This window comes from Ambystoma mexicanum, chromosome 12, assembly GCF_040938575.1.
Source record: "Ambystoma mexicanum isolate Mex_15411 chromosome 12, UKY_AmexF1_1, whole genome shotgun sequence".
Classification (NCBI taxonomy): domain Eukaryota; kingdom Metazoa; phylum Chordata; class Amphibia; order Caudata; family Ambystomatidae; genus Ambystoma; species Ambystoma mexicanum.
In genome coordinates, this window is record NC_090936.1 from 1,112,059,541 (window position 1) to 1,112,083,818 (window position 24,278).

Genomic DNA, 24,278 nt, shown 5'->3' on the forward strand with positions numbered 1-24,278 from the left:
AATTATTTATTTAAAAACACATCTAGTAAAACACACTGGCACTAATATCAAGCAGTTCAAAAACACGGTCACTAAAAGATATACACTCCCTTCAACGATTAGTTAGACAAGTCTTAAGTAAAGCAACACTTATTTTCAGACAGCGGTGAGCGCTTAACGAAGATGGCACTCTAATCAATCGGTTTAAAAGGGAGAGAAAGGCAGAGCAAAGATAGAAACAGATCCCAACACTTTCAGAAGAACACAGTTGGAGAAGAAGGCAGGTTAAAACCGTAAAGTCAAAGTTAACAAGGCCGGACCCACTTTAAGAGGCTCAGGTCGAAATGTGTCCAAGGTCACACGGTTCAAAGTGCCCAAATGTCTCGCAATAAGTTCAGAAAGAGTTGTACCAAACAGAAAGGGACCAGTTAGATGGTCAAGGCGGCCAGCCCAGTCCAGAAGGTTAAGGGATTATTGTTATCTTGTAGCAATCTTTGGGAAAGGGAGGCCTGGCGGACACGGTACCTTAAAATGGTGAGAACGCTCCAGCGGGGGCAGTTGTTCCTGGCAGCGGGTGCAAGTCGGTGCTTCGTCCAGAGGAAGAGAGGATCTCGTCTGGGAGGAAAGCAGGAGTCAGTTGCACTGTCAGGGAAGAAACCAGCCGCGGAGTTCTCAATTAAAAGGAGCGGTCCTTTTATTCGCGGTCCAGTGGTAAGTGGCTATCCGGTTGCCGGGGTGCTTGGCACGGGCAATTCGACCACAAGACGTCTTGGGATGCGAGAAAGGAAGGTAAACTGGTTGTGCCCACCAGTCAGGGGAAGAAGACTCTCCAGCAGGTCGGTTCAGCTTCTCCCTCGTCGGATTTTCAGGTCCTGTGGCGACTTCTGAAGTTCCAGTCCCAAAAGCCCTGCTTTTATGCAGCACACCACCATTCACTCAGCCTAGCTGTCAATCAAACATGACTTGGGCCAATCACACAAGAGTGCAACTTGAGTTACCAAGGTAACTCAGTCCAGGGTGCCTAAACCCCCTCCCACGCCCCCTGTGGTACCCAGACAGAGTGGCACCACTTTTGGAGGGCTTCTGTGTAGAAGCCCGCCAAAAGTGGAACAAAGGGCTCGACCTTTGGTTTGGAGTTACAGAGGCGAACACAAACGCCATTTTAAAACTGAGTTTTGGCAGAAAATACCAACTGGTGAATTAATATAAAATAAATAAACCGGTGGTATGTTAGAGGCTATGTAAAAAAAGTATTAGCCTCGAACAATGGGAAAATCCCATACAGATATATTCGCGGTCGAATATAAAAAGTAGTTTCCACTGCCACCAGCTAAAACTCGATCAGGGGGGACGGAGGCGTGCCCCCTCGACTAACAGACCCCAGGGCAATCGAATTGCCCCGACCAGTATGTCCACAATATGATGGTTTGTACTGGTTCTGTTAGTATTTTGGGACTAGTAAAGCCAATGGTGACTTTACATGCCCTGGGAGACAGTAGTCAGTCCCAGGGTATGCAGTCTATGGTGGGGGGTCACTATGACACCCCGGTGTTATATGGGAAAAACACATGAGACCCTATGGAGTAAAGGACCCCATAGCCCATAAAACACATTAACATTCAAAGGAACACCACAAATCATGTCCAAGAGTGGGAGAAAAAGAGTCTCACTCTTGGGAGGAGAAAAAACAAACTCCAGAAATCCAGCAAAGCTGCTGGGGGACTCACTAGGTTAGGAAATTCAGCCTAAACAGAGAATTCTCCCTAACACCTGCTGCTTACTTTCAATGGGCGTAACGCACTGACACCCGGCTTCATTCAAATGCTAATGCTTTTTTCCTGGGGTCCTGATGCTCATGTTTTCAGTTAAAAAACGTGACCATCACCTTCCAAGGACAAACCATTTGCATTTAAATTAAGCCAGGAATTAAGAGCCATGAACACATTAAAATTACAAAAAAGGGCGGGCCAAACGTGAATGACGTTGTGACCTCATCACCGCCTTTTGGGCAAGTGTCCCGCAAAAAACTATCAAAGAGTTGGTCACCCTACACACATGTAGTGTGTTGGATCGGATGAGGGAAGCTCGAAGATCCCTGAGGCAGATGTGCCATGCTTAGCAGCATTGGGAGGAGCACCCAGCCAGGATTGGTAACGGCAGCAGTTATAACATAACGACTCCGTACCATACCCCTGCATTTCCAATGGTGTCGCATTACTTGAAACACTTGTGTATAGGCGCGTTACAAATGCCATATCATATCATATCAATGTCGGCAGGTATAATTTATGGATAGATGCACTTTATTTCTGCATCTCATATCTTCCAACTGATGGATTTCCAATGCTCATTTCTACTTTATCTTGAAAATATTGCGTCCAAAAAAATATTCTTTGAGTGCATCTAACTCGTTAGTTGAAACACCCTTTGATGCTGGGCAGATCTCAAATTCATACTTGTCAACCCTACAGATATAGGCGGTAGGCTACCGCTATTTAAGCAGTCCTACCGCCTACTGATTTGTCCTGTCAACGCTATGGATTTATGGGCCTGCCAGCCCGAGGCATGGAGCAGAGCACTGCAGCATCCTCCAAGGTGGGCGTGACATGTTAATGGCCCTTCATGTTGATTGATGACTGCCTGGCCGACGTGAAATAGACACGCAGACTCTGCCCTGCGCACCCCTGATCCACGAGTGTCTGTGTCAGAGTGTCAGCGTGACGCTGCCATGAGATCCTGTGCCTCTATCGGAGCGGAGCAGAGCTGCCTGCAGACTGCTGTGAGCTCCGCGCTGGTGTAGTCTCTAATCTTCGTTCTGAACTAAACATTCCTCTGCATAGCTCTCAACCATTTATGTCGCAAAGGCGGGTGAAAACACCCGATTTTACTTTTGGCGGGTGAGAGGCCCATTGAAACGAATGGGCATGAAGGAGCCTTGGCGGGTGAGTCAGCTGTTTACAAGGCGGGTGACACCCGCCAAAAGCGTGTGAGTTGAGAGCTATGCCTCTGTGTTCCTCAGCTCTGCTGTACATTATACAGCTGGCTACTGCAAACGCAGGTTGTCACCAATCTATGCAGGTAAAATCACTTTAACTTGTTTAAGGGCAGACGAGGGCCGTGTGCACTTGACTTCATGTGTCAGCTTGCAGCTCTAAAGTATCCCATCTTGAAAGAATTAGCCTATGCTTGGTTTCGTTAAAGCCTTGTAATTATGGTTAGTAAACGTGTGCCCAGTTACCTGTGGCATTTGATCGTATGCATATTGTGGTGGAGGTGTTCACAAACAGGCCGTGCAAGTGTTGCCAACAGTGAATAAACAGGCCTAAAACAATGAGGCGACTCTGTTTGTTCGCAGACACCTTTCTAGAGAAAACTGAAAATTGGCTGTTGTAAAAAAAAAAAAAAAAACTTCTTGTTCTGGTTATTTGTTTTACATCAATGTGGTTTCGCTTGATATAGGTTTACTTTGAGAGGTTAAGTAAGAAACTAAACCATCTTCCTGTAATCCTGAAGTGCATGGCACGAGGCCCATACCCATTTTGATATTGCTTGGCATTTCTAGAAACCCTTATTTTCGGAGACGCCTAAAGGAAATGAAATGCACATTTCAGTTCCAAGGTTTAAATCTTGCAATCAGGAGTAGTAACAGTCGGGCCTCATTACGAGTTGCCCGGTAAAACTGGGTTCATTACCGGCATGCCGGAATGAGCGTGTCCGTGCACGTATGAACCCGCTAATTGCGGGTCATCACGAGTGCGCGAGCACGCGCGTTCCCCCATGCCGGTAGTGGCAATACCGCCATGCCGGTAAAGGGCCTCCAAGCCCCCTATACGGGCATCGTGGGGCCCGCCCATTGCGCTACCGCCTCACACTAACCCGTAAATATTGGCACGGTGATACCGTCATGTTATTACCGTGTTCGCAAAAAACGGACCCGGAAATTACGTCATCGCACAGGAACGGGAAATGGGCCGGCGGCCATCTTTAAAAGCACAATCCATTGCCATCCTCCATTACTACCACTACACCCGTGTTGTTGAGTGCCAAAACACAACCAGTGTCAAAGGCCACTGGAAAAAGCTCACAAAGGAAGAGGAAGCAGCGCTTTTCAGATGCAGAATTGACAATGCTAGCGGACACCCTACAACAGCATGCTGACATAATCCGAAGCACGGACCTGAAGCATGCGGCCCAAACGCGTATAGAACAGGTGTGGCAGGAGGTTGCGCAGAGGGTAACAGCAGTGGGGTGCACCCCAAGGAGTGTCCGGGATTGCAGAAAGCACTGGGACGACCTCCGCCTCCGTGTCCGGAAGATCCTTGCGGAGAACCGGAGGGCCCAATGGCGACAGGCGGTGGCACACACTCCCCTGTTAAGCTCACCACATGGGAGGAGATTGCAAGTGGATTCATCGATCCAGAATCCATAGAGGGGATCGGAGAGCAGGAGTTCGGGGCAGCTACCACAACAGAGGAAGGTGAGTGAACCATCACATCCACCAATAACAAAACATGATGTGACACAAGTGAGGTGGGAGTCCGATTAGGCAAGGCAATTCCTTTACCCAAGGCAACATCAACTCACCAACAGAATACTGATTGCCACCCCCTGCTCCACATGCATGCTGCGTGAAATATGTAAACCCAACAGAGGGGCAACATGACCCATCCATGCCCATGTCCCCACCCCTACCTAGACAATCCATTGCCACCAGCCATGCAATCATTGCCAACATGTCCCCTCAGTACACCAAATGCCACACAACAGAAGTGAAATCATGCCTGAATGTATCAAGATATTACACTGCAACAAATCACAGCTGCCATTTGGCAATCTCACTGATGACCTGCATCTCTTCTATCCCCCAGGCACCGATGAGGAAGGTGGAACCCAGGACAGGGGGACAAGCACATCCAGTGCACGCAAGGGGACCAGGGCCACCGCAACCCCCTCCTCTGAAAAATTGCCTGCGACCACTCCCAGTGTGCCACACAAGGCATCATCTCTGCAGGGTGCACCTGCTGCGATAGTGCCAGCTGTACCACCAGCCACCACGGACGTCGTGTCCACAGAGGTGGTCGAAGAGGCCGAAGAATCTTTGGGATTGCCCAGCCCAACACCCATTGGCACCCCCTACCCCCCTGTGGAGACAGAGAGCCTGGATGACCCATGTCTCCATGACTCCGACCTAGGAGATTCGGACATCGGCATTTTCGTGGACGACAGTGCCCAGGACGAGGGCCCCACGCAGGTGCCTGCCACCACCCAGCCTTGCACCACCCTGCCTTCCACCACCCTGCCTTCAACCACCCTACCTTCCACCACCCCACCAGCCACCGGTACACCTGCGACAGAAACCACCTTTGCGGTCCGTCTTGCAAGGGTGGAGGCCCGCCAAGACGAGATGCTGCAGATTATGCGGCAACAGGTCGTTGCCGGTAATGAGGCCATGAAGGCCATAGCCACGGCCACTGCTGCAAATACAGCTGCCGTGGAGGCGTCCACGTCTGCATTCAGGCAGTGCATGGGGTCACTGACCGAGGCCCTACTAGCCAACATCAGGCAAGTGCAGCAGCCACACTATGGGTCTGCAAGGGGATTGACAATTGACACATCCACCACGTCAACACCTTCCACCTCTGTTCAATCTAGCCCTATGCGCTTAACGCGCAGGAGCACACGGCGCATGGCCATGGAACCCCCAGACCCTAAAGTCGCCAAAAAGTGACTTTCTGAAAATTGGAAAAAATGTGAGGAGTAACATTGGTGAAGGCAACACTGTTTGTTGCGCACATGGGGACATTTGGGATCTGTGGGGTGGGTGAGGGAGTTTGTTTTGGGATTGTGGGAGGGGGGAGTGGGCACAGTTTTGCCCTTTCATATAATACACAAGTTTTCTGGAGAACAATCCCTGGCTGGACATTGTAATTTTTGGTGTGCATCCATTTAATGTGTTACGGTGTTCAGTGTCCAAATTACAACATTCCCTTTGTGCATGTTCACATTGGCCCAGTGTCTGACTGATAAAAGTCATTCATGGTCCCTGTGTCTTAAAAGTATTTGTCAATCAGTGCTTGGCGTACAGCATGGCCGTCCTGTGCATCGCGTACTGGCAGGGGGGCTCCTTCGCCTCCATCTCCATCCTCTTCATCCTCACCCGGGCCATGCATGTCAATGTCACGTGGCAGTGGTACATTCCTTCGGCGCACATGTTGTGCAGCATGACACAGGCCATGGTGATCTTTGCCACCTTCTCAGGCCTATACAGGAGTGCCCCACTAGACCTGCTTTGGCAGCGGAACCGCGCCTTCAACAGGCCAAAGGTCTGCTCAATCACAAAACGGGTTCGAGTGTGCACACGATTGTACTCCTCTTCATGGCTGTTCTGCGGGTTCCGCACAGGGGTAAGTAGCCACGGCCTCAAGGGATATCCTCCATCACCTGCAAGCAGATACAAATAGGTGTGTGTCACTCTGAACTGACACCTTCAGGGAGCACGGTCATGGCAGCAGCTATTAGGTGTGAGCATGCACATGTCCCTGTACGTGTACCAAATAGTCATCTATATGGAATGTATACTGTAAAGAGGTGTGGAACACTGGATGGGGTTGAATAGATGATGCAGGGTGTAAGCATGCATGCTGAGGCAGATGTGTGTGGCAGTGCGACAATGTTTAGCCTCCACTTCATGCAGTATACTCTTTGCTATGCATGGTCACACTGGCCCCGTTGGCACAGTTGCCATCCTATTCAGTCATGCATTGCTTGCCATCACCATGGTGGCCTGGTTGTGCCTCTTACTTGTTGTCATCCATTTGCATCATTTGTGACATGTGGCCCAGTGATGTGTCATTTTCAGTTTGGCTGTGTCAGGTGAGGAGTGTTTAGCTCTGCATTCATTCTACACTCACTGGCTATTGCCACCCAGGTGTGCTATCTCCCCCTTTCCCACCCAGGTGTACTATCCCCCCCTTCTGCATCCGCATACATGAGTACCCCACAGCATGGCCATGGGCCTGTTGTGCAACTCACCGAGCAGCCAGGCACGTGGTCCAGCATGTCGCTCCATGTGACGGGGTAGCGTGGAGTTGCGCAGTACCATGGCATCATGTGTGGATCCAGGAAATCGGGCGCAGCAATGAGTGATGATCTTGCTGGAGTCACATACCATTTGCACATTGATGGAGTGGTATTGCTTGCGATGGCGGTACACCGCCTCTGTGGCATGGGCGACTACCAATTCCACATGGGTGCAGTCCATGGCACCGACACAATTGGGCATGCCTGCCAGTGCATGGAAGCCTACTTTGGTTTCGGTTATCTCCTGGGCAGTCCGTGGTAGGGATATGTGGGTGCTTGCGTGCTTCAGGAGGGCATCCAGCACTTGGTTCAGCATGCGTGAGAATAGTGGTTGTGAAATGCCATGCAGCTGTCCCACTGTGTGTTGGTAGGTGCCTGTGGCCAGGAAGTGTAGCACAGACACCACCTTCAGTAGTGGGGGGATGGCAGTGCGTATTTGTATGTGGCTGGCAATGTCGTTCTGTATCATGTCCACTATGGTGGTGATGGTGTCACGGTCCAACCGGTACAGGGTGTGGGTCTGCTCAGGGGTTAGGTTAAATGGGCTGGGTCTGGTGCGAGGGATTGGTGGCTGCCTACGAGGCGCTGGTGGCTGCGCTGGTGGTAATTGCTGGGCCTGTCTCACCCTCCTTCTCCTTCTGCGTCTCCTCTGTGCTGCCTGTTCTTGCTTGCTGCTGCTGTTGTTGTTGTTGTTGTTGCTGTAGTTGTAGCAGTATAGGCATGTCCTTCTGCGCCATGATTGCAAATGCTAGTGGTAGCATTTTGGTGTAGGAAGGGGTGTGGTGTGTGGGTGTGCTCCTTTTGTACTGGCCCACTCTGCATTGCCTACACCTGGGGGGGTTGTGGTGTGTGGTTGTGCTCCTTTTGTACTGGCCCACTCTGCATTGCATACACCTGGGTGGGGTTGTGGTGTGTGGGTGTGCTCCTTTTGTAATGGCCCACTCTGCATTGCCTACACCTTTGGGGGGGTTGTGGTGTGTGGGTGTGCTCAGTTCATATTGGCGCAGCCTCCTTTGACTCCACCTGTGGGGATTGTGTGCACCTGTGGCAGCTGCCTTGTATCTTGGTTGCTGTTTGCGGGTGGTCCGCGATGCCTGTTTTTCCGGCATCGTGCAGCCCGTTGTTACCGTGTTCGCGATGCCGGTATTTGCATGTTTGCGTGGGTTGTGATTACCCCCTATTACCGGCATGCCGGTATTTACTACCTGAAGAGGCGCGTGTACGTGCCTATGCCGCTATTAGCGGCACCGTAAATAACGGTGCCGTTCATACCGTGTTTGCGGGTCAGAATGCTACGGAACGTTAAATGATGCCGGTATTTACATACCGGCATCATTTTTCCCTTACCGGCATGACTTGTAATGAGGCCCAGTGTGTGCATTGAGGGAGATTAGCTAAAAGGAATACCCATGTGATTTAAGCAAAGCTCCAGTCTTTTTGTTACGGCACTGCAAAGGGTCTTACCAGAACTATCGCAGAAGCATTTTTAGGCTGCTTGCTTTCTTAATGAACGCCTCACCCACAGTCCATGCCCACTAGCCTTCCCTATGTCAGACACAAGCAGCTTTGTGCCATATATAACACCCTGAAAAATGATGTGCCCACCACCAAGCCAATGTCTTCAGCCCCTGCAGCGGCACGCAATAATCATGGACCCATCATCGCCCCAGTGCACTTGCTTCTTACAGACATCGTATGACTCAGCATGTGGGCTGCTGAGCTCAGTGCTGTGGAGTATAATACCACTAAACCTAAGGACAGCTGGTATATTGACCGTGCCCCTCGATTCATTGGGCTCAGCTGACATTATATCGGCACGCAGAAAGTGCTGCGGTATTTTGTATTTGTACTTAGTAGCTTAGTAGCTTATTAGCTTATTAGCTCCTAATCTTGTGGTTCTGAGTGAGGCTGCTTCTTTTGTTGTCGGTTTTACGCCGTTTCAATTTACTGTCTAACATCAAACAATACACTGGACCCCATGGTTGTTTAACACTGGATTGTATATTAATTTATAATAATATTGTTTTAACTTGAAGGTACCCTACATTTTATCATTGTACTGTGATAAATTGTATTTTATAGTTTTGATTTATCTGATTAGATTATCTGTTCAGGTATTGAGCAATTTGCACTAAATGCATTAAATGCACTAAAAGAACTAACCGCATGGCACTATATTGATTACATGGTGCATATACAACTGCTGCTTGCACTCATACCCATATTGGTGTTTTTTTGTTTAAACTTTAAATCAAGTGATGGATGAATATGAGCGTGAGATAGCCATGCATAAAAATCTTAGAAACAGGAGAATATGTGTTCCTAAAATAATATCGCATCCCAAGAAAGTGTTACCATTGTGTAAGCAGATTACAGAATATTATTGTAAAAAAGATATTCCTTTACCTGATGCTCCTGTGGGTATCTTCTCTGTGGAATCTATAAAAGATACTTTGCTCTTGGAATTAACTAATGACTTAGGTTGTGTGAGCACTAAATTATTAAGCGACATTTTATGTTGTCCTGACACTACCTCTCCCTCCATAATTAGCAATGTGATTACTAATGGATCGAATGAGATTATACATATATCTGATGACATGACTAATCTTAATCTCAACCCCACTGCAAAAATCTTTATTCCAACATGCGGACTCAACCCTAATGTCCCTGAGATCAATCCTAGTATTGCCTTGATTCATGAAACTCCATTGATAAATGCAAAAGCCCCAATTGATCTCGCCATTTCTGCCATGGATGATTTAGAGGTGGAATACTTGGGTCTCGATCCTGACCAATCCTTAATGGAGGTCGCATCGACTCCCATGTATTATACTCCACCGAATAAACCAAACAGCAAAGCTGGTAATGATAATCATCATACCTCTCCTGTCATGAAATTAGTCTCAGTCAAAGCTGATCAATCTGATCAAGTTTTTCCTTCATTTCCTACATTTTCTACAGATATATCCAATCCTATCTTTCAATTTCCTGTGACAAAATCTATCGTCAAGGATACTACTACTCAGCCTAAAAGTCTGAGTGATGTAAGCATGAATTCTGACGACATGTTTTATGCTTTAGAAAATTTATTGACTCAACTTATTTCCAAATGTGACAACTTGGAAAAGAAGATAACGATTCAGTCGCTGATTATACACAAAAACATGCGTGGATGTTACCACATGGCATGCAATAGGCGTTTTAGTGAAAATCTGAATAAACAACACTCTCCACCCCACTATGTGCCAAAAAAAAAATCTAAGAAAAAAGGTAGATCGTATTTACCTCCTCCTGTACACCATGCTTTCATGTATCGTAATAGCAAACGCAATAAGTGCATGAATAATGGTAAATCTAGGAATATTGCAGATGAACTAAGTAGTAGTAAAAAGAAACAACCACTTGGAGATCTTACACAAGCTATTGAACCTTTAAATTCATCACACGAAAAATCACTGGTAATAATTGAAACTCCTGTAATAGCGGATATTGTGATTCCTCTTAATCCAGCTGCTGTTAATGCAATTAGTAAATCGAAAACCCAAAAGAAAAAAGTCTCAAAAAAAGTAGCCAAGCAAGTTGCATGTGATAAAAATGATGCCCACAATCAACCGACTCTTCCGGCAGTTTGGGCACAGCCTAAGAGTACCTTAGCTGAATTTGATACACTTAAAAATGGAAATAGTACCAATGTGCAAAGCAAGATGGTATCTGCCCTTCAACTGGTCCAACTGTACCAAGATCCCATTCCAACTCCTCTGAATCGCACTGCGGTATTGTGCATATTTAAATCTATAGTTCCATTGAGGGCTATCACATCCAATGACATTCGCATAGTCGATCAAGTCGAGGCTATGAATCAGTTTATCTCAAATATCTGGTTTGAAACGGATGCTTCTTTAAAGTATGTTTTGAGTTTTGAGGCTGACTTTCTTCGACTAGGATATAATATCCTCCAAGTAGAAATTCCGATAAATCGTAATCCCAATCCTGGCCCCTCTAAGGCTTGTATCAGCATCCAACAAAGCTCGACTAACTCTAAAAAAGAAGAGATTATTGATCCTATTAGTGTAACTAATAGGACAATTGATGATAGACCTGTCGGGTTCTCAAATGTGCCGAGGGTCATACCACCGGGAACCACTGATCCACCAACAACAATAGAAAACAATCAATGTCTAGATGGTTACTGGCAATGGCTACCCGTGGCATTTAAGCCTCATTTTGGTGCTGTGCGCGAGTGATATAACAAGGTGGATATGCTCTTCTCTTGGAATACCAGAGGGCATACCCACCTATTTGCAAATGATGGGTTGCTGAGCAAGATAGATATATTTGGTGTGGTCGCTCTACAGGAAACTTGGCTGCTTGCCGAAGTACAATTAGATGGTAGAAGTACAGTCCATCAGAGGGCTACTAAAGGTCCTTTGGGCCGCCCGAAAGGTGGTCTCATGGTGTCGGTTACACCGCCATGGCGGATTGAAAAATTAATACAGTCCTCTGATTCCATTTTGGTTACTCGTATTTCTAGACCTACACTAGATATAATACTAATTAATGTATATGATCCACCAAATATGTCTATGTCTCTCGCGAATATAGGGAATGTCAACAATGTATTATTACAATACAATCAGGTTTCCCCTGTTTGGATTGTTGGTGATTTTAATGGACTTATTGGCAATCTCCCTATGATAAATGATGATAATCGGAACTTCAAAGCATCAGTGGGGCCCGTGCCGAAGTCAAACCGGCAGGGTTCTAAATGGCATTCTATGCTTGCTGCACATGGGATAGTGAAACTGAATGGTATTACGCCTGGTGATCGTCATATGGCTTTCACCAGAGTCGAGGGCCGTTCTGCATCTACTATCGATTATGCCCTTACTAATATCAGCGGGATCACCTACATAAAAGACATGAGCATTGTAGTTAGATATGAAAGTGACCATGTCCCTATGTGCTGGCTACTAAAGTTGCCTGATTCGACCGTAAATGCAAGTGAATATGATGAAAATGGTCAGCTGACGATTAATGAAGGTGGTAATCGCATTAATTGGCATCCACGGAATATTGATAAGGCAAATGATGTAGTGTCCATGCTTTTGCCGCGATTCATTCAAACAAAGTATGAAGGAGATAACATCACCGCTGACATGCTGTCCGATTTTTCTAATACCATGTCAACAATTAAAAATAAAGTGGCTGCTAGACGCAGTTACGTTGGCATGAGTGAAAAATCTAATATGCAAGTCAGGTGTCGGGTGGGTTTTGATGTTGCAATTAGTAAGGCTAAGACAGTGATGCGAAATGAAATCCAAGCAGCTCTATTGGATAATGCTGCTCAGCCCAATCCAGAGGGCATCTCGATCCAAATTAGAAATGCCAAAAAGAAATTTAAGAAATGGCTATCTAACCATAAATTGTTATGTGGAGCCCGATTATGGCAACAGATAGCTGAGAAGGCAAGGTCGAATGACTCTGTTGGCATATGGCAACTCCTCCATCATGCAAAACAACGTCCATTATCTATTAATTGTATATCGGAAGAACAATGGCAATGTCATATAGCCAAAACCCTAGGTAGGGTGATCCCTCATGTTATGGTTTTGGCTATCCCTGGCGAACCTTGGGTATGTAATGCAAGTATATTGGATATAATGTTGATTATATCTAAGCTTAAAAATTCCAGAGCTGCAGGGCCCGATGGGGTATGCAATATATTGTTAAAACAACAGCCTGAGCTTTGGGCCATGGCATTACACCGCCTATTTACCCAAATAGGTGTGTCAGGTGTAGTGCCTCAGTCATGGCAGACAAGTCATATATTGACTATCCATAAGAAAGGGGCATGGGACTGCCCAAGCAATTTTAGGATGCTCGCAATGCTTGATACGTCTTCAAAAATATTTGCAAAGGTTATTCTGCAAGAATTGACTGTGTGGATTGCGGAATGTAATATCTTTCCACCCAATCAAATTGGATTTCGAGCTAAGTCGGGCACCTTGCACGGGCAGTTGTTGCTAACTACCGCAGTTGAACATTCATGGAGTCGTCGCAACCTTGACGTATATTGTGTATTTATTGATTTTTCTGCTGCGTTCGATACGGTGCTGAGAAATAGACTGTGGAAAAAGCTGTCTGATTGGGGCATTCCACCTGGCCTCTTGAGGATGCTAATGTTGTTGCATTCTGACACTTCAGTGCGTATTCGTTTGAATGCAGCAGGGAAATTGTCAGCTTCTATGATGACTTTTAGCGGTGTCAAACAAGGGTGTATGGTCGCAGCGACACTGTTTAATTTGTATCTTGCAGACATGGGAAAAGCTTTCTGTATAGCAGCAGCTAACCCAGTGAAGATCACTGAGGTGATTCTTGGATGGTTGGCATATGCCGACGACCTAATTCTGCTTGATTATACACCGGCTGGTCTTCAGTTGATGCTAGATGCTCTAAGCAGCTATTGTATCGATAACGGCTTACAGATCAATCTAGACAAAAGTAAAGTGATGGTCTTCACAAAAAAAAGATGTCCTAAAAAATATGTGTGGTCACTGAATGGTGAAATCTTAGAACAAGTAAATACCTATAAATATCTTGGCATCACTGTAGATGACCGCTTAACTTGGAAGGCACATTGGTCTATGCTTCAAGCTCGGTGCATGGTATCTACCAATGCGCTGAGCATTTTCATCGGAAGTAATAGTGGTTATTCAGTATCTGCAGTACTGACAATTTATATTGCAAAGATAAGAGCAGTCCTATTGTATGCTATTGTTATATGGGGCCATAATTTAATCAAACTTGTTGAAAAATTCGAAGTTTGTTTGCTTAGGAAGCTGCTTCGATTACCCAAATGTGTAAGTGCGGAACACATATACCTTGAACTTAATCTGGTGGCAATCTCCTATGTATTTGTTAACCATTGCGTTATTAACTTTGAGAAGCTGAAACGTCTCCAGATAGACACAATCATTGGTGCATATATGGTTGCCTACTTGCGCCTAGTGCAGAACTCTAAATTTGGAATAATGGGCAAACTACAAAAACTTCATAGCAAATGGGATTGCCAGAATTCCCCATATAGATTGATGAGTATGCCCCTCATGAAGTTAAAATTAAAGCATGTACTGAAGGAAGTCTGCTATGAACAGCAGATGATAAACCTATCCACAAAAACATTTAGTGGAATCTATTATAATGAGCGCTTATCACGTTGCAAACTCCCTAGTTATATTAATGCATACCCGAACCCTCAAACGGTGCGGCAATATTTGTTACTAAAATTTAATATTTCTGAGGCATTGGAAACACATGGAACACAAATGGGTATTCCTCGTGACATGCGTTTCTGTCGACTGTGCGGCCATAATGTCACAGAGACACTACACCATTTGCTAATTGTATGTGATAGTCTGTATGCACTGCGATACAAACATATGAAGTCATATAATAATACCATTAATCCTGACGAAATTGAGACACTGTGGCCATTGTTTATGAGTGGTAATGACATTAATCTAATTTATTTTATGGTGACATTTTATAAGAAAATTGTATTGATATTACATTGTATTGTATAATTATGTAGGGTACCTCAAGACTGTCGTATGAAATCAAATGTGTTTTTAATGTGAGTTATTAGTAAATTGGTATATAATCTTGTATTTTAATACTGTAATAATGTGTAATCTTGGTATATAAAACATTTGTTTTGTTATATGTATACCTAATAAACTAAACTAAACTAAGGACAGCTAAGTACATGGCAGAAGCTCCGGACTGCGGAGAATATCAGTAGTGGGTTTAAAGGAAGTAGTGTGGCCCTGTGGGTTGATTTTGTAACATAAACACACACATTTGCAAGCACGCAGAATAAACTTACTTTGGTGTGCAGAATGTACAACTCCCTGAAGACATCCCTAAATTCTGATGCCATCACCGAAGCTCTTTTGGTGCATGACATGCGTAGCTCTTGAGCAAGGGGCCAGGAAAAGCGAGCACTTTATTGGGACGTGTTCACTCTCATGGGGACCGTATCCATTGTCGTTGTAAACACTACAAAACAGTTGGGTTAGCGCTCATATCTTTCACAATATGCTTGACAACTTGATGGCGAAACAGAGTTTGCCCTCTAAGTTGTGTGCAACCTTAGTTTTGAACAGGAAGTGTGGCAGTGCCAGTTACCATGATGCTTTTGCATGGTTCCTATGCAATGGAAAAGCAATTCTGTGTGAATAGCATTGTAATACAGCGCTCCATTTACCCAATTATTCCTAAACCCTGACCAAGTCACCAGCCTCCAATTGTACAGAGAATTCTGCTTTTAACGCCACAGCCAACTCATATCCGAGGTCCTGTCATTTCCTCATTTGGGGGGGGGTCGCAGTGCACTTACTCCACCCACTGTTTGAAACTACTGCAGTAGGCTGGGATCACTGCTGCTGCATGCTAAGTTTTGGGGCCACACTGTGTTTCCTTTGCTAGCTGTGTGCAGACCATTCCTGCTTTCAGTGCGCTCGCTAAGCAGAATGTTCTAGGCCACCACTACTCTGCACCTGCTATGGACACGGTATAAGGCACTGTTGCACCTGCTGTGCACACAACCTTCTGATGTTTTATGGCACAGCTGCATTTCCTCTTCAGATGTTTGTGGGTACAGCAGCACAGATGCATTTATTTTTCAGATGTTTTAGGGAACAGCTGTGTACCAACTCCTCAGATGCCACTTGCGCATGAGCTAATGGATGTTTTACCATCTCCTTTACCTCGGCAGGAGATTTTCAAATTATTTGACAGGCAGAGCAAGGGCACAGAGCTAAATGTTAATTCCCAACACTCCTACACCCATATATTTCTCTCTATATTACTTTCATTCTGGGGCTTTAAATGTGCGCTTTGCAGCGCTCACCTCACAAGCTGCATTTGCGGGAGTCGTATGTTTGAAGAGGAAAATATGTGTTAATGAGGAAGAAGCTGGTCACAGTTCTCACAGGTCACTCATGTGGTAAATTTCTTTCTCACGATGGGTCAGAGGACAGTCAGTCCTTTCCAACGATCTCTTCAAGGCCATATGCCAAGTGCATAGCTCTCAACCATTTGTGCTGCAAAGGCGGGTGAAAACACCCGATTTTGTTTTTGGCGGGTGAGAGCCCATTGAAATGAATGGGCGTGCAGGAGGCTTGGCGGGTGAGTCAGCTCTTTACAAGGCGGGTGACACCCGCCAAAAGCGTGTGAGTTGAGAGCTATGCAAGTGGACTCACTTCCAGGGACCTCATAAGCATACATGCCAACATTGCGACGTACCAAGGAGGGAGATTTCCCCAAGGAAATCGCGAGACATGCATTTTCCCATAGGAATGCATTGGGGCTATGGTTATTTTAGGCGGGAGACTGTGAAAAATAATATTTTTCACTGAAAAATCGGGACTCTCCTGCCTAAATCGGGAAGGTTGGCATGCATGCATGAGGTCAAAGTTCTCACGACATAATTTACTGTGATGTCATCCTGTCACCGGATCAAGTTATGACATCATTTCCTGTGATGTCATTATTATGCTAATTACTATCTTTGAAATGTTAAGATTCCTACAGATTTTTGGTCACAGAATGTTGGCATGCAAATTAGTTAAACAGATGCAGAGCTACGCCACTGTAACACAGTCTCTCCACTGCGTCAACATATTCTATCTTTCCTTTTCATCGTCGGATTTCGTACTGTAATTGCCATCTGTTTCCAATTCTCAATGTGTTCTCTTTATTCATGTAATTGATTTCTTCCCTTCAATGCTTTCTTCCTTTTTCTGTATGGTAGATCAGAAGGCAGTGTTTCTTTGCTTTCTACGATGACCGAGGCGTAGTGCCTTCTGCTCCTTGAAGCTATTGGTAGTCTCTCTTCTACTCTTTTGCCGCTTTTCCCCATTTCCTGTAGTCTTTCTTCTCTGCTTGCTTCCGTCACCCGGTTTCCTCTCCCTTTCGGCGCCTGCGCAGTCGGAAGAGCCTGACCTTCATCGGTGTCACCATGTTCTCCCGGACCAGTGCTCTGGTTTTCCAGCCACAATGGTAATTTATTATCTTCCGTGCCTGGTTTGTAGTAGACCATGTAATGATTGGGGGTGTAGGATAAAGAGAGACAGAAGCAGGCACCCCGGTACTGGAAATGAGGACGTGCCCTGCAGAAGGGCAGACTCATGGGGTCATTCGTTGCACGGCTCTGAATCCTTTGAATGATTGGTAGCCAAAGACTCCGTTTTCTCTCTTTCAGTTCACTTTTTTGGCCCCATCTTAATTTAACTCTAACTCCTAACAATTCGCCCCGTGTCCCTTTTTGGTCCCTTACACCCTCCCCTCGTCTGTTTACCATGATCATTTTTTCCCCTGTTTTATTTGTCTACCTCTTATGTATCTGCATAGTGCTTCGATTTTGCATATACGGGGCTAAAGTGCTATAAATGCCACCCATATGATACAACTGCACAATACGCCCAGCTTCCCCCTCGCAGCCTTTTAAACCTGCTTCAGCACACAGAAAGAGGTACAAACGGTAACATAATATGCACACGTACCTCACCCCCAGTTTGCTCGTTGTGCTTCCTGCCCCCTCTTTCAGTTACTTGCCTTCTCCGTTTCTTCTATCATGAAGCAACCTAGGGGTGGCGTAAGTAAGATCTGTACAAGCCTCCAATGTGGCATCACCCATCCTTGCTTCAATGACAAACCACCTCTTTGAGGTGGTATTTACGTGTGATGAAAAGGCTCCCCATCCAAAGATCGGACTGAGAGATATTGAGCTCCTCCTTTTATCTTACAATATCGCAATTAGCTTGACGCTAAAAAATCCAAGGGGCTGCTTTTGATTCCTTTGTCAGTTGGTGACCTGCAAGAATACCTGTGTCACAGTACAACTGCATGATTGGTAATTATTATTGTATTTGAGCGCGGTCCTAGCTTCGGGTAGCAACAGAGCTCCTTACAGACGTAATAGATATACAGCAGAGGGTAGGATACAGTGAGGTACAGCTGTACGGGGAGAGGGACGGACAGCGTTTAGCTAGTCGTGTGGAATGAGGGGTGTCGTGATGGCTTAGGTGTTGAGGGGAGGCTCCTTGAAGAGGTTAGTCTTGAGTTCATTTCTGATTTGTAGCAGTGTGGGGGCGAGTCTGATGCTGATGGAGAGGAGGTTCCATAGTCTTGGGGCATAGACAGAGATGGCTTGTTTTCTGTTCCTTTTTGCAGAAGCATATTTCAGGTCTGTGTGTGTCCTGGCTTCTGATGGTGCTCTGCCAGAGATGCTGAGTTTCTCTGCAAGGTAGCTTGAGGGTGACTGCCTTATAGATGATGCTGTAAGACTTGAAGGTGATATGTTCGTGCAGTGGGAGCCAGTGAAGGTCGATGAGGGAAGGGCGATGCCGGGCGTATGTGCATAGACCTTGAGGTGGTGTGCAGCCACATGTAGGACGCTTCTCAGGGGCACAAGGGAGGAAGATGGGAGGCCTTCGAGGAGTGCATTGCCCCCCTCTAGGTGGTAAAGGACTAGTGTTTGAAAAGTGGATCTAAAGCTGTCCAGAGGGAGGAAGGGCTTTTCTGCAGGAGGTGGCTAATACCAAGCTGTCTTGAGTTTTCTTAGCTATGTGTGTCTTGAAGGAGAAGTGTTTGTCGATGTGGTACCCAAGGAACTTTGCGCAGGAGGTGAGCTTGTGTGTGAAGCCCTCAGAGTTCATGGTTGATAGCCAGGTCTGTATCTCTGGGTGTTCAGTGTTGGTGAGGAGTAGGGTTATTCGGTATTGTAGGGTATGAGCTTCAAGTGGGCACTGGGCATTAAGACTGGATCGCGAGAGGCAGGTTTGATCCGATGGATGGCATGGAGTTGATCTTAAGATACAGTTGTATGTCGTCAGCGTATTTGTGGATGTTGTGTGTGGCTAGGAGGGCTGCCAGCGACTCCATGTATAGAATGAAGGTCACTGGGCAGAGGATGAACCCTGTGGGAGTCCAGTTGACGGGTAGCATTGGCGATCTAGAGGGGGTCAATCTGAACAAACTGCTGGCGAGTGGCGGGGTAGGTCTTGAACCAGCATAGGACAAGGCTGCTGATTCCCATTTTCCGGTAGGGTGTCCGTAAGCGCCTGGTGATCTATGTCGAAAGCGGCCAAAAGGTTGAGTAGAACCAGGAGGCGGGGTGACCGTCGAGGATATTGAGGGCGTTGTCGACCAATTGTATGCTTGCTGTGGCTGGGTCTGAAAGCGGATTGGTCGGTTTGGAGGCGATTGTTGATCTCTGTGTTGCTTCAGTTGTGTGGCTACTGTTTTCTTGACCTTGACTAAGAAGGGGTGATTGGGAAATTAGTTCCTGAGATTGTCGGGGTCCAGAGTGGGATTCTTTAGTAGAGGGAGGATTTGTCCTGTTTTTACGGTTGATGGGATGGTGCCTTGAGGTGGGGAGCTGTTGATGATCTCCAGGTAGGGAAGGTGAAATTCTAGCAGATGGATGCTGTGAGGATGTCATCTGTATATGATGTGGCTTTGAGTGTCTTGAATATTGTGCAGAGAATGGTGATTTTGCGAGGAGGAGCGTGAGGTGGGTCTGTGGAAGCATATGCTGGCGAATCTTGCTGATTATGTCGATGAAGAAGGTGTTGATGGTGGATTTTCCTATGGATTGTGGTATGACAGAGTTGGGTAGGGAGTTGTGGCAGTGCTTGACTGCTTTGAAGAGGGCTCTGCTTTTGTTGGCTTCTGCTATGGTATTCTGATAGTATGAGATCTTTGATGTGTTAGTTATCAGCGGGTTGCTCTGATTTCCTTGAGGTAATGTGCGCAAATGTGCATTAGTGGATCCATTTATATCACAGTTCAAGGCACACTGTGTTTATGTGGCATTTGTAGAGTGCCCTTCAGCTCTTGTATGGCCCTGTAGCACCCCAGCAGTCTGATAGTGCATGGTTAAGGAGGAGTGTAGTCTTCAATCGTAGGGATTGAAATTTAGATTAGATAAGCAGGAGCTAAAAGCTGCTCCTATATCTAGCATTTGTGCGGCATCAGTTGGTCTGGGGAGCCAAAAGTAGCTCCTGGTAGTAGCTGTTGGTGTCAAGCTAACCAGGCTCTTCTAGGCCGCAAGCAGGAGCTAAATAGTTTGTAGATCTCCCCAATTTCGTACCCTGCACTGCATAATAAACAGAATGGAGGGACCTTGCAGTATGGCATATAAATAGTTTGCAAAAGGGCATTAGCTTAACAAAATTACTTAAACAAGACTATCCTTTGCATGTTCCAGTTGGCATGATAATCGTGCAGTGTATTGTCTGTGTCCGTTGCTAGTGCGTGGTGCGCTCATACAGCCCTACTGTATCGTTAACCCATGTTGGAGAGTGTGGGTGCCGGTGCATGACGTTCATGTGTTGAGATTGCCCACATTTTGACTCTACAATATTTTTTTTATATTCCCACTTACACTACAGGACATCAGCTGGACAGCATCTCACAACGTGATGTTCTTTTTCTAATAAATCCATAACGCAACACAGTTACACTACAAGAATTACTCTGATACAAACAACATTGATATGCTTATGAATAGACACTCGCGTTATAAATTGAGTTACATGTGTTGGGGAGAATTCTCATTTATGTGCTAATTCCCTTCTACCTCAGAGACCCCTCAGCTCTTTTGCTGGACTTTAGGACTCTTAACTTGGAGTGAGTGAGACCTTTTTCTCACTCTCTTGTGTATTTGTCTCTGATTTGAACCCTGTGTTTCTTTTGGAGTCTGACAAAACTCCATCGGCATCCTCTTTTTGTATTGTGAAACACAACACCTTCAGTGCAATGTCCCAGAGAAGTCCTTTGGATTTCTGCTAAGGTTTAAATACTTTCTCTTGGATAAACTGTTTCCAAGAGTAGTAAAGAGAAATTGACTTTACTTACCTTTTTTCACTTTGTAGACCCAGCAAACTTCATCTTAAGTGGAGTGCTAGGGAGTTACTTAGTATCCCCTTTGTCTACCTTCTCATGTAACATTTTTTTTAATGTTACCCTTATTACATTTAATGGCTGGTGGCCGTGGTTTATTTTTCTTACCTTTTTTGTGCATTTTTACTGCAGGCTGAACACTCCAGTGCAGTATTGTACCCATGGGTGTCCATTGTGTCAAAATGGCCCGGTCTTCTTTTTTTCACCATTTCTTGTTTGTAAGGTCCTTCTTGAAATTTACTCTGCGTGCAAAACCAGGTTTGGTCCATTTGTTCGTTTTGTCTTTGGCAGGATTCACGGGTGAAGGTCGCCTCTGGCTCCAGCGTGTCTAGCAGGGCAGGAAGCGAGGAAGGTTCCAGAAACTCCCTGTGCTTAGTCTCAGGAATGTACCCAAAGGTGATTGGCTGGCTGGCTGTCCTTAAAGGACAGCCACCCTGCTGTGTGAGTGACAGTTAGGCTGCGAATGAATGGGAGAAACTTGCAGAAAAGGCGAGATCTTTTGCAAGGAGGGCAGAGTCGACAACTGGACGAAGGAACCGAAGAAGCAACTGGAAGAGAAGCTCGCTGCATCCTCCTTGACTGTTTGTTTGCCCGGTTAAGCCTTGCTCCAGTGCTGAAGCTCCATATTTCTAATCGACTAGAATGTCCAGAACAGACGGCTTCCTCCCTTGGGTTGGTGGGACGAACTTGACTAGTACCCCTCTCACTGCTGGCTGTACTTCTTTGCTGCTGCTGGAACCGAGTGCCAGGGGACAGGAATGTCAGAATCAAGTGTATAATTTTTAAGCCGGACCCAAGTTCCGGGAAGATCCTACAGACTCCCTCGAAGCAGGACTTTCCAAGCCACAGCTAACAGAGTGCTGGACGGCAGAAGCAAGGAGAGCCCATAAGGTGTCCAAGAACCGCAGTGGTGCTATTTGTGAGTAGCTGAAACAGCAAAGTGCAGCTGATCTGAATTGTGCCCATTGCTGCTGCTGACCTTCAAACCGCAGTGCAGGAGTCACCAGATGTCCTCCCTCTTTTCCCCACGACTGAGGTCCAGGAATAGGACCTGCAGGACTACAACAGGAGCAGACGACAGCTGGATCCCTTTCTTCCGAACAAGGTACTGTGTAACTAGGGGTACTTGCCTCTGGTTGTGTGTAGCTTGCTTGTTCTCACTAGAGACTTGCATTTGCTGCCTTTTGCAGAGTTGCTTGCATCTTTGCTTCTCGCAAGCATCCCAGCTTGTGGCCCAACAGTGATTCTTTTGGCTACAAAACTCTTTAACCTTGTGCAATACTTTTGTACTATCTTCAAGAAGTGCCTCAGTTTTCCTAGACTTTGCTCAACTGACATTGGCTGTCCTCCCTCCCTGTAGACTCTTCTTAACCACTGACTGTGTTGATCTGTCCCTTCATAAGTCATACATACCTTACTTGTATAGCTGGGAAAGGGTTAACCTACATTTCAGGGGGTGGTTGTAAAGTACTTAACCTGTTTGGAGAAACTTGTTAACCTTTCCTTCCCTAGCCTTTCTCTTTTTCCACTCCTCCAGTATTGCATTTAAGTGTAAAGTGATATATAAATGTCCAGGGTCCTAGTTATTGAAGTCACCTCAGGGTGTAGGAAGTGTGTGGGACATCACATAAAGGGTATCTACTTACTTAACTGAAACTGAAGGTGTGTATTTTGATTGTTGCCAATTGCCCACTTTTAAAGAAGGCTTATTTTAAAACTGTTAAATTAATAAATAAATATTTGATCACAAAAGCTTGAGTGTAAGTGTTATTTGAATACATGTCACTGTGAAAGTCTGTTGCAACCCTACAGCTCACGTTGACCCCTCTTGAGATAAGTGTGCTCAGTCACTCTACCCACTAGTGTAGTACCAACCTATACCAAAGGTTGGGTTACCTATTGCCAAGAGGACAAGGCTGCTGTAGTCTTCCACAGGCTTCCTACATACAATCTTGCCTAACACGTGTAATCTCTCAAAGTATGTGTGGTTCAGGATTTTTCAAAACGTGTATACTATAAACTGAACCCCCTTGCAATTTTGGCGGGTAATCTAAGTACGCGGAAATGATCTGCTGAAGGTTACACGCTTATAGATTAGTGGATAAACTGGTAATTATCCCAGTCTGAAGTGTAGGTCCTTGACTGACCACATATCGTCTCGGCTCTGTTTGCTAAAAAATATATATCAACTTGACAAATATACATTAAACAGTACACTTGTGGATTTATAGTGGCCAGTCAGAATAGGAGTTGGTTTGGCAAAGTCTAATCGTTCTCATGGTTCTGCAAATTGCAAGATATCAAAACAAACAACCGACAGCTTAGAAAACGTGAACTCCCTGCACCCTCAAAAACCCTTTGTTTTTGATATCGTGGAAATAAATTAATTCGTTTTTAAAGGGAGCAAAGGGTGATTTTATGACTCCCCTTTAGTGTCCTAAGAGAAGATGCAAAAAGTCGGCAGTCAACTGGTTGAGCTGTAGAGGCTTTCAAATACAAAAGCTGCCCTTTGCTCTTATCGCTCCATTTCTAATGCTAAATTGGAGGACTTGCTGCCATCCACAACTGACAAGGAGCTTCCCATTCATATCGGCAGAGATGTTGAAGGATTTGCATTGCCCTATTGTCAGGTTTGGGGGAGTGGTGCTGGGGTTCACATTTTTCTATTTAACTTTGTATAAGTGAGGGCTGCAGGCACCATGGACAGCAAGGCCTTTTGACAGTCACACGTGTTGTCCACCGGCCTTGCCTTATGTCCTTTTAATTTTCATGATGCATAAAGATTACCCACACTGTACAGAATCCTACATCTTCAACTATATCCAGTAATATATTTCCAAACTCTTCTTTAAACGGTCATGGGCGGTCCATGAATGCACGTGGCTAAAGGCCTCTAATTCCACTGATCAGGCAGCATGGCAGACCTATCATACAAACTTAATACATGTGTGGGATAACTCTTATCTGACAACTATTTAAGTATTGAAAGCAACTGACCGGGTCTCTAATTTAAGGATCCAACCATGCTGATCCTCCTCCTTTTTGTTTTTCTTCTTTTGTCTCTTAAAAAAAAAAAAGACTGCCATTAGGGATCATCTGCTCATCTACCATTGCTGGTCGTTCACCTCATGCTTCCAAGTTTCTTGTGGGAGTCCGAGCTCATCATGTCCACCTCTCTATAAGGAACTGGCTACCAAGGCAACCCATGTGGGGTGCCCATTAAAACCTAACGAGAAACCACAAAGCAC

General features: G+C 45.7%; 1 protein-coding gene across 3 annotated transcripts in view; it reads left to right on the top strand.

Annotated features, from left to right (window-relative positions):
* Window positions 1-16,943: 16,943 nt before the first annotated feature.
* The window catches only part of ATP5F1C (ATP synthase F1 subunit gamma), a 112,267-nt gene continuing 104,932 nt past the window's right edge, over window positions 16,944-24,278 (top strand). Inside the window, exon 1 of one of the 3 annotated variants that reach the window (XM_069629677.1) lies at window positions 16,944-17,124. In XM_069629677.1, the coding sequence (XP_069485778.1) occupies window positions 17,084-17,124 (41 nt within the window). In that variant the 5' untranslated portion in view covers window positions 16,944-17,083. The remainder of the gene's footprint in view (window positions 17,125-24,278) is intronic. The other 2 variants (XM_069629678.1, XM_069629679.1) reach the window with 2 other exon arrangements.